Genomic DNA, 17,914 nt, shown 5'->3' with positions numbered 1-17,914 from the left:
TTCTTTCTTTTGCTTTTTGTTTCCTCTCTCTCTCTCTCTCTCTCTCTCTCTCTCTCTCTCTCTCTCTCTCTCTCTCTCTCTCTCTCTCTCATTGCACACATTAAACATACTTGCAGAGGAGTTAATACTTCCGTTCTGGTCAAATACCAGCCCATGCTCTAATTCTTTTTCCTTTTTGTTTTAGAAAATGATCGAATCGTCATTACAATTTTTTTTTAGAGTTTTCAGCACATTTACTCCCTAAATTTGTCATGATTTAATAAATTGTCCCCTCAAACTTTTAATTATAACAAATTACTTCCTCAATTTGTAAAATTATTGCAATATACTCTTTTTTTTGCTAATTAAAAAAAATCTGGTGGTGCACGTCATGTTCCCTAACCCCTTTAGCTATAGGGGCAATCCCAAAGACTATTGAGTACGTAGAAAGGGTCTGAATTAGTTTCCCACCGACCAACTAACCAATTTTCACTTCCTTCAATCATGTGAGGCCTCCTAAGGCCCACTTAATCTCTCATAAGGGTAGGACAACAACGCGTAGATGCAGAGTATCAAACCTTGAAAAAATAGGTAGAAAAGACTTAACAAAAACATTCTTACCACTACACCACGACCCTCGGTGGTCGAATCGTCATTACAATTTGATACATAAGAGTCTTCATATCTTTGCAATTTTAGTAAAAATAGGAAAATCTTAAGAGGAAAACAAACAAAAACTTTTGTATGTAAAACTTGATTATGATAGATTTCTCGTTTTTAACGTGGTAATAACTGACTCTATAATAGGCACATGTTTCATGTTAGAAGTCATTCAGTCAGTATTTAATTAATACATACGTGTTGCGCTTAAAAGGCGTGTGATTTTTTTAATTATTGGAATGAAAACGTGGAGACTATATATATTGTTGGGGAAAATTAGGCGAAACCCAATGTGAATATCAGCAACGAAGAAGTAAAAACAGCGAAAAGGAAAATGAACAATCACGTAAGAATTTTTGTACAGATTTATCAATTTAGCTACGTTATGTTCTACCACCTCAAATTAAACTATATTTGTTGACGAACAATTAGAAGAAATTTACTGTGAAGGAAAATATACCACCAGTTATATGTGCAGAAGCGTCTACGGTAATTTTAGGTTAGATCTCAAGTTTTCGTTACGGGATAGCTTCACAATGCTCCAATCACGAATATGATCTTCATGTTCTAAGTCACGATCCTCTACGGTCACGATCATTATCACGTCCTTAATTACTCACGGTGTGCATGGTTATTACAAAGGCAAAGCTCGAGCAACAACGATAGATCCACAACTCAAAACCTACGGAAGACTAGGAGAGTGAGAGAAGTGACAAATTTTAACGTATTTTTGTCACGCTCTACAGTTTGTGTCTTATTATCTAGCTATTTATAGCCACTTATCTTAAAGGGGCAAGCATAAAATATAGAAAGTATTTTTCTTATTATAATATGGGCGTTGACTTTTGGACTATGCATTATTATCATTATGTGCACCTTAAAGTCCAACACACTTAATTTCACTTTGTGTTTTTCTCACTCTCAAATATGTTTCCTTTCCCTCAACACTCTATTTTCTCTAAGAAAAATCACCACAATTAGACCCGAATATTAGGTATTTATATTGTACATGGAATAGGAGAAAAAACCTTCAAAAAAGCCCAAATTGTGGCTCCCACTCCTCGGCGCTGCGGCGCCCAACGGAGTTTTTCCGGAGTGCTGCGGTGCTGATTACACAGAGCTGCAGCGCTGTGTCTTCTGTCCAAACGGACTGCTAATGCAGCCCCTGGCGCCGCAGCGCATACTAGCGCTGGCTCCACATCTCCGACAGATATTAGTAAATAGTAACTATATGATACCATTTATTAGAAAAAAAGGTGTGTCCTTAAAAAAGAAAAAGGTGTGGCTAAGTGTAAATTAATTATCAGTTCTACACTAGTGCAAGCAAATTTGGTAAATTCATAAACCACATATCTTATGGAAAGAATAGATGCTCGTAAACTTGAAATTTTGTAACCTTAAAACATTTCAGGGAAAAGCATTTAAGGTAAGGCATTTATTGGGAAGGAGAATATAAATAACATTTCTTTTTTCTTGAACAATATTTAAGTGACACTGCTTCATTGTATCAAAGTATCAATATCAAGCAGTAGCAGTTAAAATAAAAGCGAAAAAAAAAAAAAAATTATATCAACTCTCAAACATGAGTTTACATGGAAAGCAAGCTTTCTTGTTTTCCTTAATATTGTTTATTTCTCTGTGGGAGCAAATTGCCCTACCACTTACAAGTAGAGGAAGCACAATCAAGAAAAATGACCTACAATCAGAAAGATGTCACTCCGACGGCAACGGGAGCAAAATCGCCGTCTGCGTCCTCAACATGTTAAAGTCAGAGATTGCTCACTTAAATCTTACAGTTCATTGTAAATCGAAGGACGACGATTTGGGAGTTCACGTTCTAGGTTTCGATCAAATTTATAGTTGGGAATTTCGTAACAATATTTTTGGTACGACACTCTTCTTCTGTGGACTCACTTGGCGAGATTATTTGATCTCTACAATCACAGAAGGGATTGGAAGAGATGTGCCAGATGCATTTGGTATGCCGATAAAGATGGATTGTATGGCTACACTCATGAGGGTATAAATGATATCATTTTCCGTTGGCCCAATCAGGTCCAAAAAAAATGCATCACATGCGTGATGTCTATCACTTTCAGATTATTATGCCCAATAAGTAATGTCTTTTAGAGAAATATTCGGGAGTACATTTTGTAAGTGAATTTGGTGGTTCTATTTTAATGGACTTCATTTCTCTAGGCATGGTTTATCTATTTCCTTTTCGTTTTATTCTTTTAAGAATATAACTAATATGTATTATTTATATTAGGAACGTGGATGTTATTGAGAATGGTGAGTGGAACTATTTTTTTTTTTATACAACATGGGATTGAACCCGCAATTTTTTATCCAAATTTTACCCCGCCCAAATCCTCTCCAGTGCCATTAGAGCAAGAGGTCTTATGCAGTACTGGAACTTTAGACTGGCGGGCTTGCTCGAAGCCTGAATTTTTCAGGCTTGGCGGGTAGGCCCAACAGCCAGCCTGTCCAAGTTCCATTTTCGGGCTCAGGCTCGGGCTGCCCGAAAATGGATGACTCGCCGGAGTCGCCGCCGAGAGAGCGCCATCAACTGTTGTCCGCCGAAATTTTTTTGAATTTTTGCACTCCGGCCCAACTTGCACGAAGCCCGACCAATGGCTATAATTTTGACCGTTAGCGCCCGACCCGACCCGCTGACTGACTCCAACGGCTCTTTTTTTTTTTTTTTTTTTTTTTCGTTGTTTGATTTTCGGCCCAACCCCACCCCGCCGAGACAAAATAATGGCCGTTGTATTCGAATTTGGGGGAAACAAATCAATTTTTTAACCCAAAAATTTCCCTATAAATACCTCGATACCCACACATTTTTCTTACCCAAACTCTCTCAATCCCTCTCAATTTCTCTCAATCTCTCTCAATTTCTCTCAATCTCTCTCAATCTCTCTTACAATTTTTTTTGAAAACAATCACAATATCCTAAAGCTCTCTCTCTCAAATCACTCTTATTTTTTATAATGGATTATTTTGGTTATGGTGGTAATCCTGTTGATGCCCAACACAACGTGAAAGAAAGACAATTTTCCACTAATGAATTTATTACGTAGGAATCCTAAACACAATCAACTGAGGAACCTACTAATCCGAGCCATGGTAGAGATACTGGAGGTCGTGGTCGCAATGGTGGCAGACGTGGAGAAGCGGCAAGTGCAAGTGCTACTGTGTATGCAAGTGTTGCAAGCTCCAAGAGAAAATAGAAGCCCACCTGGACAATTTGGGATCACTACGACACAATTGAGGAGATCGACAAGGACAGTAACACTAAACATATAGCTCATGTAAATATTATTTATCTAAATTATAAGGCGAAACTATTCACGTCACAACACACTTGAGAAGACACTCTGAAAAGTGTCTTCAAAAGCTTAGCCAGTCCGGCGGAGCCAAACTCCGCCAAATATAATTATCTTTTGATCGCGCAATTGGTGGTCTAACCACTTGGAAATACGATCCACAAGCAGATCGTATGGAAGTTGCACGAATGATAGCTGCATTAGATCAACCACTTAGTTTTATAGAGCATCCTAATTGGCAACGATATATTAAAGTTGTACATAATCCTAATGCACAGTCTACTTCAAAAACTACTCTTAGGAAAGATTTGTTAAAATTATTTAAAAAAGAAAAAGAAGCATTAATAAATCTTTTACACTCGACTAGCGGTTGCGTTGCGTTAATGGCAGATATTTGGTCTGCCGTTGCCAATAAAGATTATTTAGCTGTAACCGGACATTACTTTAAAGGATTCAATTTAGATAAGAGAATATTAAGTTTTAAATGTGTTTTAGGATCACATAGCGCCGATTTAATATATAATACAATTTTAAATGTAATTAATAAATTTAGATTAAGAGATAAAGTAATGGCTATAATATTAGATAATGCTAGTGCAAATACTAAAGTAATTGAGTACTTCGAAAATGATTTAAGTTTATTTGGTGATTGTACTATTTTTCACCAATGTTGTGCATGCCACGTAATTAATTTAATATTTAAATCCGGTTTAAAAGAAATGGCTACTCACATTAAAAGAATTAGATATACTATTGCATGGATTCAAGGTAGTAACCAAAGAGAACAAGATTGGTTTAGGTTCTTACAAGTATTAAATCTACCTCCTAGAGCATTAGCCTTGGATATGCCTGTAAGATGGAACTCAACTTATATTATGCTTCAACAATGCATCCCCTATAAGGGTGTTATAACAATTTATATCCCTTATAATGATTGCACTTTTTTTTCTTACCAAGTTTTTATCTCAATTGAATTTTTCTAGGTAAAATTTTTAACGAGGATATATATATATATATACACAATGTTATAAAAATAAAAAATATAATAAAAAATATTTTTTTTTTCAGGCAATTCAGGTGGGTTTAGGCTGCCGGACCGAGCTCAGGCAGCCAAAACTAGGCCCGCAGCCCATCCACGGGCTTTCTCAGGCTCGGGCAAGCAGCTTGAAAAATTCAGGCGGATCGAGTCGAGTGTCTAGCTCAAAATCAATTTTTTCGAACGGTCGCGGGCGACCTGTCCAAAATTCTAGCACTAGTCTTACGCAGAATGGTGAGTGGAAACAAGGGAAAAGGAGAGACGGAAGTTCTGAAGTTGAGTTATAAATGTGTGTTTTTGCGTCTGTTGTAATATTTCCCTCTTGTGTAGTAGTATAATATAAAAGCCAATTCTTCGTTTAATATTTTATCAACAATTTCCCTAAATTAACCATTATCATCACAGAACCTAATTATAATTCGCAGCTGGCATCTTGCACACATACATAGCCATTAAAGAGTGCAAGATTCCTTTTAAGTAACAGATTATTATCTATAGTAATAAATTTTGTAACATGCAATTAATGATTAGCATATCTTATGGAGCTTTTGAAATATTAGGATTTGTAACTGCCACAGATTTTTATGGAAAACCATTTACTATCAATATTTATTATTTAGAAGGAAAATATAGATGGTGTTGTTGCATTATGTGCTAGAATATTTATAAATCAAGTTGAACTCCATTGGTAACCGATTGATATACGAGTTTTTTTTTTTTTTTTAATGTATTGAGTCTTGAATTCATGTCCATGAGTGTTTAAATGAAAGGCAAGCCTTGTTGATTGCTTTAGCACTCTTCATTTCTTTGTGGGAGGAAACACTACCAACAAAGCACACAGTCAAGAAAAATCAGCTACAAAATGAAATTGTTGCTCCAAAAGAAAAGAAAAAAAAAAGACATTGCATATATATATATATATATAATTGGTTACTTTTAGCTCCAAAAGAAAAGAAAAAAAAAAGACATTGCATATATATATATATATAATTGGTTACTTTTAAAAAAAAATAGAAAATTTATTGTTGAGAGTGTATGAGTTTGAATTTTTACTCTTTAATCTTAATAAATACCATTTTATTAATATAATTATTTGACTAAAAAAATTATAAATTAAAAATAAAAGATAAAAATTTTGACTTTTTTAGGGGTATTTATTACCCTTACTTTTTTGAATTGGCGCTTACCATGGCGCAATTTGGTCTACATGATAAGCTGTAGCCTGAAAGGTCTGCCACGTATATTCTTTTCACATCACAATTCACCCACTTGGATACTTGTAATTTAGGTCTTCCGCTATATATGCGCGCGCGCGCACACACACACAACATATGTATATATATCTCTAGGTTCTCTTTTTCTTTTTTGCTTTGACAAAGCTTGGTGCTAGGAAACTTCGTTGCCTGTTCTTATTAAAAGTACACTATAATTAATCATAGGGTGAACATTTGAAAGGAAATAAACTGATTGTAATGTTGATGTTATGGCACTTTATATGTATATAGAACTTTCATGCAAAGGAAAGTTCATTTAGCAAGAGTAAACTTGTAGCAATCAACAATCTTTTCATCCTTACCCCATTTTAATGCCGGCCCTCGTATAAAGATACAGTTCATACATATTCTGATCATTTGGTTTTGGCCCTCTCCTACTATATTACTATACTAATTTCTAAAATGTTGTTACCCAAACAAAATGTCCATACACACATATATACATGCATGCATCTATTTCCTTTTTATGAAAAGTGAGTATACCTTGTATTAATTTGTGCATCATAATAAATTGTAATAATTGTACTATAATTAATACTATTTGATACCATGTAATTATTTATACCTACTGAAGGAGATAAGATAATTCGTAATTGTATGAGGGCGGTGTTAATGTAGAGCCATATTCTAATTGAGTTCCAATATATATGTATATATATATAAATGTCAAGTCTCCTGATCATCTTGAAAAGCTTTCTTTATACAAGTTTAAATATTGAACATTATTTCCCCATGTAAATTACTTAACCATATATAATATATACATACACAGCACCAAAAAGCTCTCTCAAAATCATGGGAAGACGTAGTTCTTTAAATATTTATGATCAACTTCCCAACCTATAAATTCCCTCCAAAACTAAGATTTCCTTTTCATTACTAATCTTAATTTCCTCGATGGCTTCAAGTTCAACGACAATTGCGAAGAAAGTCACTCTCCTCCTCCTCAACACATCCTTCCTCTTCCTCTTCCTCCTCTTCTTCCTCAAAATCCAATACCTCAACCCCATCATAATTTCCTCTCCCAACTTCCTCACCACCATCACCTCCTCCGACGCATGCGCCGCCTCCCTCCGCAACCTCACCGACTCCGCCGCCAAATGCTCCTTCATCCAAATCCACCAAACATGCCGCCCCAAAGGCTACATCAACTACCTCCTCCTCTTCTACTGCCACTTGGGCCATTCCCTTCTCCTCGGCCACTTCTTCCTCCTCCTCTGGCTCCTCCTCTTGTTCTATTTACTCGGCAACACCGCCGCCGATTACTTCTGTCCTTCCTTAGAAGGCTTGTCCAAAACCCTAAAACTGTCCCCCACCATTGCCGGCATCACTCTCCTCTCCCTTGGCAACGGCGCCCCCGACGTCTTCGCCAGCATCATCTCCTTCACGAGATCAGGTGACGCCGACGTCGGCCTAAACAGCGTCCTTGGCGGCGCCTTCTTCGTCTCCAGCGCTGTCGTCGGTGTCATTAGCATCGCCATGAGCTCTAACCCTAATACAGTCCCACTTGACAAGACCAGCTTCATCAGAGACGTGTCTTTCTTCCTCGTCTCTTTGTCCTGTCTCATCGTGATACTTGTTGCCGGGAGAATCAATTTCCTCGGCGCTCTCTTCTTCTTCTCCATCTACATTTTCTATGTCTGCTCCGTCTCCGCCACACACGTCTTCTATAGAAATGACAACAGCGAGAATCAAACGACGCCAACTTCGGACGACGACTATCATGCTGTTCCTTTGTTAGGCTACGTCGACGATGGTGATAATAATAGTGACTACAATATTAGTCATAATGATTATATGAAACTTGATCATCAGCACGATGATCAATACGAAATTAAGCATCAAAAGTTTACTGGGATTAGAAATTTTCTCAAGTTGGTGATGAGATTACTAGAGCTTCCACTTACGTTGCCGAGAAGAGCAACCATACCAATGGTCACGGAAGAAGAATGGTCAAAACCCTATGCAGTTATATCGGTGAGTCTAGCTCCAATTTTGTTGTCGTTTCTATGCAACACCCAAAGAGAGCATGTTGACTCGAGAACAGCCTTGGTGACCTACATGACAGCTGTCCTCATCGGATTGGTCCTCGGGAACCTTTCTTACGTCACCACAAACCAGTACGGACCACCCAAGCAGTGCCTCTTTCCGTGGTTGGTGGGGGGATTCATGATGAGCGTGACGTGGACTTACATAGTGGCTGAGGAGTTGGTCTCACTTTTGATTTCCTTGGGAAGTGTGTATGGGGTCAGCCCTTCGGTTCTCGGGCTCACTGTCCTCGCGTGGGGCAACTCGCTGGGGGACTTGATTGCCAACGTGGCGATGGCAGTGCGTGGTGGGCCTGATGGGGCCCAGATTGCGATGGCGGCGTGCTATGCGGGGCCCATGTTTAATACGGTGGTCGGGGTGGGGTTCTCGCTTGTGCTGTCAGCGTGGTCGGAATACCCATCAGTGTATGCGATCCCGAAAGACCGGTCGCTGTATGAAACGACAGCGTTCTTGATGGGTGGATTGCTTTGGGCCCTCGTGGTGCTGCCCAAAAACAGAATGAGACTTGATCGTCTGCTTGGGTGCGGCCTTTTGGCCATTTATTCTTGTTTTCTGTTTGTGAGGCTCGTCGGGGCTTTCGGTTTTATTGGACTTGCCAATCCGAATTCTTAAAAAGGTAACAAATTGAAAATTAATGCTGAGTTATAAATTTATATGTTTTATTTTATTTTTATACGGGATATATATATATATACCGTAGAAGTTCGCTATCATTATAATGCGTGCAATCATAACTGAATGAAACGGGATTGTGATTGCACCAGTTTAAGACCATAGAAGACGAGTACTAAGTCGCTATAGCTACTGCGGTTAGTCGGTTTTTATTCGAATATATATATATATATATACATACATACTGTTTTGTTTTGTTTTCCATGGTTATTTTTTTACATACTTGTTTAGGGCGTCTATTAGAGGTTATAATACTACTATAAAGTAAGTACATATATTGTTTTTAGCATATAAGTTAATGTTAGTGGGGGTAACTAAAATAGTATTTTTGGGGTAATTTGGCTGTTATTTATTTTGTGAAAATTGCACGTGTTATACATATATAAAGATATATACTACATACGGAAGTTTGTTGTAAAAGGTACGTGACGCTAATCAATAATAAAGGAGGCAGAAGGCTTCCTTTTTTTTTTTTTTTTTTTTTTTTTTTTTTTTTTTTCTTGAGTAGGAAACCGAAGGTTTGAACTAATGATCAGAAGAGCATATACATTTGAAGCTACTAACTATATGGGGGAAAAACAGGTATATATGATAGAAGTTTGGTATTTTATATGCAATCAGTCTATTTAAAAAGTGGTTTTGGTTTTGTGTGGTTAAAAAAATAGTACTACCAATGGATGGCCACCATGGCCCCACATGAAAGGAACTGTTGATTAATACAGGTTACTGATGATAAGTCTCTCTTCTAGAAAATTAACGGATTAGGTATATGTTCCCAAAAGACCCAGTGAAAGTGAGGGTAAAGTCAAGGATAAGACCAAATGCCTAACTAAAACCAACCAATGAGCCTTCACCACACGAATAATTGTTCACCATGCTATCTACATAGAATTATTTGGGATTTTTTTTTTCTTTTCTTTTGCTATTTTCAGTGTTATAGTTTCCCTCAATATTGCAGACCGTTACACCAAAAGTTTTTTATGCCGATTTGGGATGGGCAATAATAATACACAATATTACAATGGTGATTTCTGTAATGCATATATTCTTTTTTTTCTCTCTTTACATTACATTACATTAATTAATGGTCTAATATTGCTGCGATTTATTGCTTCCCATAAAACAAAGTAATACTCCAGATATATTATGTTCAAATGGTTTCCCTCAAAATCACATTGTTGTGTACGTTCGGTTTAGTGTTTCAAAGGATTCCTTCAAAATAATTAAATAAATAAGTAAAAAGAGGATAAATGGCATCAAAGAAAACTTTAATTCTCAGTGTTTACTACGTGTACTTGATTTTCAATGTTTGACTTTCGTTAATCTTCTTTAAGCGGTAAGTCTACACATTTATCGGTGACTTGCTGAATTAATATTGCCTTCCAAAGTCTCTACATTTGGCATAGAATCTCCAGCCTCGGAATGATACACAATACAAGCCCCATAACTAGTGATCTACTAATGGACTTTAGTCTCACTAATGAGTTTCTATTAAAAAAAAATGTAATTAGGTGTATTCCCCCAAAGATCAAGAATAATATGTGACATATTCAGGATAATTAAACGTTATCCGTCGCTACCAAATGCCAAATGAAGACCAACTAATTAGCAGCTACTACAATTACTGATAATAATAATAATAATAATAATAATAATAATAATAATAATAATAATAATAATAATAATAATAATAATAATAATGACATCGACGACGACAATAGTAAAAGAGTTCGTTGAGGGGTTAACGACTTTTCTAGTTGCATATTTTCCTCTATTTGAAATCATGGCTATCTTTCTTTATCAAAACAAAAAGTACTTTAGCTTATTACTTTTAAATTTTTGATTAAGAGTGGAACTTCTCTTAACTGTAGTCTATAGTTGAAAGTATTTCAGTGTGATATAGATGTTCATTATATTATAATGATAATATCTTAAACTATTTAGGTTGGACAATGTTGTTTGAGCCCTGGGGTTTTTGTATGTTGTGCTTCAATTGAAGTGCCTTGGGGGTTCTTAGCTAGTTATTATTTTTGTATTTGTACTCAAAAGAAAAATATTAAAAACAACGACAATGTTAAGTATCCTCACTAATAAGAGGTGAGTCTCATCTGTTAACTTCGTACTCTAAGATTCACTTGTATCGTCGTTGCTAAATAGAACTGTACCACTCAAAATCTTTTAAATAGCTTCCATATATTTTAACCATACAGTTACCTATTACTATTAATATTATGTGGTTCCACATCGTCATTATTATGGCTTGAAATGAAATACCTAATCTTATAGCCAAGGCTACTGTCTTATCATTCTCTAATAATTTTGGAAGGAGAAAAGGACGGGATGGAGTTAATAAACATAAGAAGTGTTATATCAAAGGAGTCCATAGTGTTTCACATTAAATGCCATTTAAGAAGAGGGAATGAAATTAAAAGAAAAATCAAGTGGGAAGGTAAGGGGATAAAATAAAAATCAAGATAAAGAATATTTTGTCGCAAGAATTATTTTTTTTTAAAAAAAGTTTTCTCAATAAAAACGCACCAAACAGATATTCCCTATAATAAATTGAGAGTTTCTTTAATAGTTTCCGCAAAAATAAACTATCGATAGTCTATTGTTTTTCAGTTGTTAAATTTGTATTAAAATATGTTTGTTATGTAAATTTTTTTAATTTAATTTGATTTTGACCCGATTCAACAGTCACAAAAATAAATTATATTAAAACATGTGGATAAATAGTTGCCAAGCCATACTCCATTAGAAAACTCTTTTCGTCCGGATAAAAATTGATCTTGCTAAACACAAAGAGGTAAATCTCACATGATAAGACCTACGTTGGCTCTATAAGTGAAACTCATTGTGTCTGATGGGATAAATTTTTTATAATAAAATTGTCAAACTTACTCTTAAAATATACGAATTTAAATGTTTACTCCTTACTCTTTATTCTTAAATAATACTTTATGCCTAATATAATTATTTAATTAAAAAGACATTAATTAATAATAAAAAATAATAATATCCATACATTTTGAAGAATAAATTCTTCATTTTTTTCAAAGATATATTTGTCGTTTTCTTTTCCGCAATTCACAGGTAGGACTGCTCTACACTATTAGGCAGTAGGGCCCACTTCCATGACAAAAGATCCAAAGTATATATAGGTCCACTTATATGATTCAGTAGTCCCAAACAATGTGGACGGTAATATCCAACAATTTTTTGTGGTCCAAAGCAATTTTTATTTTTATTTTTTTTGGTGTGGGACCAAAGCAATTTTCATATCATTCAAACCATATAGCTCGATTTCCCTGCGGCCTTTACTTATGTCCCTCATAAGTTTTCAAGTGGCTTATTGTCAAACAAATTTATCCGAAAAAGATTTACATTCAAGTTCAAATTTGAATTTTTGGGTTAATTTTAAAAATTAAAAATATTGCAGTATTTTTTAATTTCATTTTTAGTTCCCATGACTCAAATCTAAGTTGAATTTAAATTGCAGACAAAGAGGATTCAGGCTTGCAACAACGTCAATCAAAATATTAATGTTGATTTGTTGGTATTGAAAATTGCAAATATCAAAAAGACCTAAACATAACGTAAACTGCTTCGGCCAAAACATATAAGTTAATAAAAAGAAAACAAAAGAAAAAGAACAAATAAAGAAGAAACAAAATACTCTTCTCCAAAAACAAATATATCCAACAAACTATTCAGACAATTCCAAAAATAAAAATGATGTCTCGGAACATCAATACGTTGTCAATATTGTTCCCATTTTATTGGAATTCTCGTGAATCTAATATATATATATATATATATACCTGTATGTATATATATTTTACCTATATGTATAAGTTAATATATATACACATATAATATTTTCCCATTGTCCATATCAAAAGCCTCTCGAATTCAGATAATAACAATGGAATATGACATTCACATTTATCAGCGGTGAGGGAGGTGAGTCTAGGGGAGGCCTATGCACCCCTTGAATTTTTTGTTGAGTTTTTATTTTTATCACATGGTTTTTCATTTATTTTCCCCCATATATACCTCCCTTTTAATAGCAAAACTTTAAATACATCTCCACTAAATCCAATCCCAATATTTTTTTATTATTCTTTTGATATTTTCCTATTACATTTTATACTTTTTAAGTCTATTTAATTGATTTTTTTTAATTTACTCTTATGAAACGCTTTTTCTTTCAAATCGATCCTTAGCTTCTAAAATGTTTGTTCACATAATTTTTATTATATTAAAAGTGACACTCATAATAAATTTTAAACGACCCATTAAAATAATTTTTCTCAAATATATCTCTAAGTACGGATATTTTTTTTTCAAACAACCTTTTTAATTACCATTTTCTCATAAACACCTTTTCTCTAATTTGCCTTTGTTGAAGTAAATATATATATTTTTTCCAAATGCGTCTATGTGTGCTTAAACATCATTTTTTTGGCGACAATCTCAGCTACTGTTTTTGCACTTGTACATCATAAATATTTTTTTTAATCTAATTTATCTACTAAAATCTTTATTATTCAAATATGTTCTACTTATATATATGTATACTATCCGATCAAAAACATATTATTATTATTAACACGTCCATTTCAATTCATTCTATTTAATATATATATATATATATACATATTATTATTAAACTTAGCTCTTAAGAGGGTAATAAATTCAAACAAAAAAATAAAACTCTTTAAAATTTTAAATTCAAGTATCAAAGAATTCATTAGACTGATATGTTTTCAACTAATTAATAGTATATTAAAGGAAAAGAAAAAGATATTTCTTTTAGGAGTCAGGTTTGTTAGGGTTTTAACATTTTTTATTGATGTTTGCCCCGAAACAAAATTTAGGCTCTGCTATTCATATTTATTTAAAAAAAAAAAGGAGTGCCAGAGCATGCATGTTTCTTATCTCTTCCTTTTATTCTGAATCGAGATTGAGATATAGAGGTTTCAAATGCAAATAATGATCACGTGAAAATAGAATAATATGCTTTTTCGCATGTGACTGTCGTAACATTCATACTAAGACAGAAATATGAAGTGATTGTGCCAAAAATTCAGTGTCGTATGTGAATATCTACACTTGCCAAAATACAAAAGAAAATAATGAGAATATTTTCACTAGAAAGAAAGAGTGCCTTTCAATTTACATCACCACTCATAATCCTCACCCAAAAAGCAAGCAGCAGCCCCAATCTCATCCCAATTATTCAACTCAATTTCCACACTTTCTCTTCTTTCTCTATCTATACATTGTCAAAATCTTTTTATATGCCGACAAGTTTGGGTCGTAACTAGTACCTCAATAGTGTGGACCCTTTTGCTTATGAACTTACCTCAATATATCGCTCTAGATTGAACTCATCTCCACTTTTTTTTCTTTTTTTTTTTTTTTTTGGGCTCTGAAAACTCATCTCCACTTTGCACTGAATTTTGGGGGAGACCTCGTTTGAAATTAATGTGTTTTGGGTACTTTGCGATGAAATAATTGATGATTTATACATCCCTCCTAACCAAAAAAAAAAAAAAAAGGGAAAAGAAAAGAAAAGAAAAGAAGATAGACATCTGAAAATATTGCATTCTACGAAGTAACACGTTTGTTTGAAAAAGTAGCACCCTCATAATTTGTGCAAACATTAATTTCTGATTGACACTTGTGCCAACATAATTGTACCACCGCGCATTGTGCGTATAGTAGATTCTCTGTCTCAATTTTTTCTTTTGGGCCTTTGGCTTAAACGCGTTTTATTGCAAAGCTTCAAAAAAAAAAAAAAAAACAAAAGTTGTCATTACAATTATAGGGTTATTTTCTTCATGCCTTGATGTGACACCTTCTCAAGCTAATCTCTACTTATAAGATCAATTATTTAAATCAATTGTATACGCAACAAACAAAGATAGGTTGGTTTCTCTAAAAGCAAAACGTGACACTTTTGAGCATTTGACAATATATTAATATAAGCACATTTCAAATGAAACTAAAGAAAATTTGCAACAACTCTGAAAAACCTCATATATGTTAGTATTATATACCAAATACATATATAACATCTACATTTACAACTCCTAAGACTGACTAGTATGCATCTATAATATTATTATCTTCAAGTTGTTGGGCAGATCCAAGTGCTTTAAACAAACTCAAAGATATAGACACAATGTAAATTACCAAAAGCCCTCCTCCAAACACCCCATCAAGCCTCATACCTCTCCTTGGCAAAACCAAAAGTGCCCAAAATAACCCTGCGGCTAAGAACCCCATTGTTTGCAAGAGGGAATTGTCACCACCAGGGATGGTCACAGATGAAGGGTAGTTAGACCAACAATACCCAATAAGTGACAAACCCAAACCAAACAATGTGTTGAAAATGGGACCCGCATAGCAGCCTGAGAAGGCAATCTGTGCGCCCTCCGGTGCCCCATTTAGAGCCATTGTCAAATTGGTCACCAAGTCACCTATTGAGTTTCCCCAAGCCAAAACCGTCAGCCCCAATATAGAAGCATCCACACCAAATATGTAGGCCAATGAAACCAACAGCCCCACCAGCTCTTGAGCCGTGATGTAGCTCCAAGTTACACTCATCAAGAACCCCGCCGCCAGCCACGGGAGCACGAATTTCTTCGGCGGCCTCGATCCCTCCGTCGCGATGTAGGCTGCGACGCCACACGACACCCCTAATACCACCCCAACTCCACATATCACCAGCACCCACAATTTTCCACCGTAGCTCTCAATTTGGTGAATCCCAAGGATTGCCAATAGAATTGGGGCTAATGTCACAGAAGCCACAGCATAAAACTTAGACCACTTGTCTTCACTAATCACAGGAATTGTCAATCTCCTTGGCAAGTAAAGTGGAAACTCAAGTATGAAAAGAACCACACCACAATTCACAAACCCCTTTCTCTTGTTGATAATCTCCACTTCTTCATCACCCACAATCGCAATACTATTATTATTTTCATGATTATTAAGCTCACCCTTTTCCAAACTGGCCAAGATTGGAATTGTCAAGTCATTGGTGGAATTATCACTAGACCCCAAATCAAGCCCATCATTCTTTGAACGCGTATGCAAGAAATACACCACAATCACATACACAATATATATAGAGAAGAAAGTAATAGCACCCCACAAATCAATCTCTCTTTGGACCAAAATCACAGTCAAGCAAAGAAGAACCAAGAGCAAGAAAAACACATCCCTAACAAAATCAGCCTTATTGACTTGAACACATTTTTTGTGCATAACAATACTAATTACCCCAACAACCACACATGATACAAAGGAAGCACCACCCAAAACAGTGTTGAGCCCAATCTCAACCGTTCCACTGCCCATGAAGGAAACGAGGCTGGAGAACACATCTGGGGCTCCATTCCCGAGGGAGAGAAGTGTAACACCAGCAATTGTTGGGGACAAATTGAAGAAATCTGAGAGGCTTTCTAGTGAAGAACAGAAGTACTCAGAAGCTGTGTTTCCCAGAAGATAGAACAAGACTAAAAGCCAGAGGAAAAGAAGGGAATAACCCAGAAAGGGAAAGCTCTCAAATTTGCAGTAGTAAAGGGAAAGGTAGTCGATATAGCCTTGGTTGACACATGGGTCGATTATGGATTTTAGGTACGAGCACTTCTCTTCGTGGGTTTTTAAACTATGTAATCCTTTACAACCTTCTTCTTCTTGTTGTTTTTTGTTGTTCTTGAGATGGAGGGTGTTTTTGAAAAGAAAAGATTCTTGGGAGTGAAAATGCAAGATCAAGAAAGCGGAGGAGGCCAAGACGAATGAGATGTTCAGGAAAACAATATAGTTCTGTTTGCGTTTGGACATGGAAACAGAGGTGTCCATGGAAGAAAAGGAAAAGAAAAAGAACAAAGTATCATAAAACAGAATTCATGAAAGAGAGAAAAAAACTGACCTTTGATATGAAGAAGAGGAAGAATGATTTTTATTTTTTATTTTTTTATCTCTGAGGAATCCCTGTGTGTGTATATATATACATATATATATATATATATATTTGTCGCATATATAAAGAAATGAATCAACTATTTCACGTAAGGATTAAGCAATACGCGGGAGATTTCTCTTTTCTTTTCTTTTCCTTTCTTTTCTTTTGGTTTCCCTTTTTATCTTTACAATGTGAAAAAGGAGAGAATTGGTCTCTGCATAGAAGTAGGGAATAGGATGATGACACAATGGTCAAGGGATAAAAAGGAGAAAAGGAAATAAATTATATTTAATAATTATAAAGTTATTGATGAGAGAGAGAAAGTGATCCAACGGTGAGAAGTCAAGAGGAGATAGTCCACTTGTTGGATAGAGAGAGAAAGAGAGTTGGGTGAAAAAAGAAAAAGAAGAGCCTTAAGTCTTGACTGAGAGTAACAAAGCACACATTGGACAAATGGGTCACACGTCATTCCCTCAAACAACAAAAGAAAGAAAGAGAAGATAGAAATTGTCCACTTTCGTGGACGATGAGTTTTCCTCCTTTCCTCATCTTCCCCCCCCCCCCCCCTTTTTTTTTCCTTTATTTATTTATTTTTTAGCTTTTTCGGTCCTTTTGTAGAAAATTACAATCGTTCTTCTATGTTAAGAATTTAGATATTTTAATATATCTTTGTGAATATCTATCGGAGTCAAAATACATGTAACTTCTAATAAAATTTGATGAGAATTTAGGTTTTAAAAAGAGCAGTAATTGGTCAGATATTAGTTCTTTATTAAAGAACTTTCAAAATTGCAATGCCTTTTTTTCCCCAAAAAAGGAAGTTAGAGAAAAGAGTTGTTTTTACCAATGGTTTTTAAGGGTATGCATTTAAATCTCTGAAAATGAACTTTTATTTTGTAAATAAAGCAGTCCTGAAAATGATTTAGAAGAAAGA

At 35.1% G+C, this 17,914-nt stretch overlaps 2 protein-coding genes across 2 annotated transcripts; one reads left to right on the top strand and one right to left on the bottom strand.

Moving 5' to 3' along the window:
• Window positions 1–7,065: 7,065 nt before the first annotated feature.
• On the top strand, window positions 7,066–9,467 carry LOC21392971 (cation/calcium exchanger 1). The gene is made up of 2 exons (XM_010099122.2): window positions 7,066–8,943; window positions 9,447–9,467. The coding sequence occupies exon 1, from the start codon at window positions 7,176–7,178 to the stop codon at window positions 8,937–8,939; it is 1,764 nt and encodes a 587-aa protein (XP_010097424.1). The 5' UTR covers window positions 7,066–7,175; the 3' UTR covers window positions 8,940–8,943; window positions 9,447–9,467.
• A 5,504-nt stretch (window positions 9,468–14,971) lies between these two features.
• On the bottom strand, window positions 14,972–16,943 carry LOC21392970 (cation/calcium exchanger 2). The gene has a single exon (XM_010099121.2). The coding sequence runs from the start codon at window positions 16,875–16,877 to the stop codon at window positions 15,108–15,110; it is 1,770 nt and encodes a 589-aa protein (XP_010097423.1). The 5' UTR covers window positions 16,878–16,943; the 3' UTR covers window positions 14,972–15,107.
• Between the last annotated feature and the right edge of the window lie 971 nt (window positions 16,944–17,914).

Source organism: Morus notabilis, unplaced genomic scaffold (assembly GCF_000414095.1).
Source record: "Morus notabilis unplaced genomic scaffold, ASM41409v2 Scaffold1404, whole genome shotgun sequence".
Taxonomy (NCBI): domain Eukaryota; kingdom Viridiplantae; phylum Streptophyta; class Magnoliopsida; order Rosales; family Moraceae; genus Morus; species Morus notabilis.
The sequence above is the reverse complement of the archived record's forward strand: the minus strand, read 5'-3'. Positions and strand labels throughout refer to the sequence as shown.

Bases quoted from the DNA above. Each gene is read 5' to 3' on its own strand.
- LOC21392971 (XM_010099122.2), top strand. From the start codon at position 7,176: ATGGCTTCAAGTTCAACGACAATTGCGAAGAAAGTCACTCTCCTCCTC.
- LOC21392970 (XM_010099121.2), bottom strand. From the start codon at position 16,877: ATGGACACCTCTGTTTCCATGTCCAAACGCAAACAGAACTATATTGTT.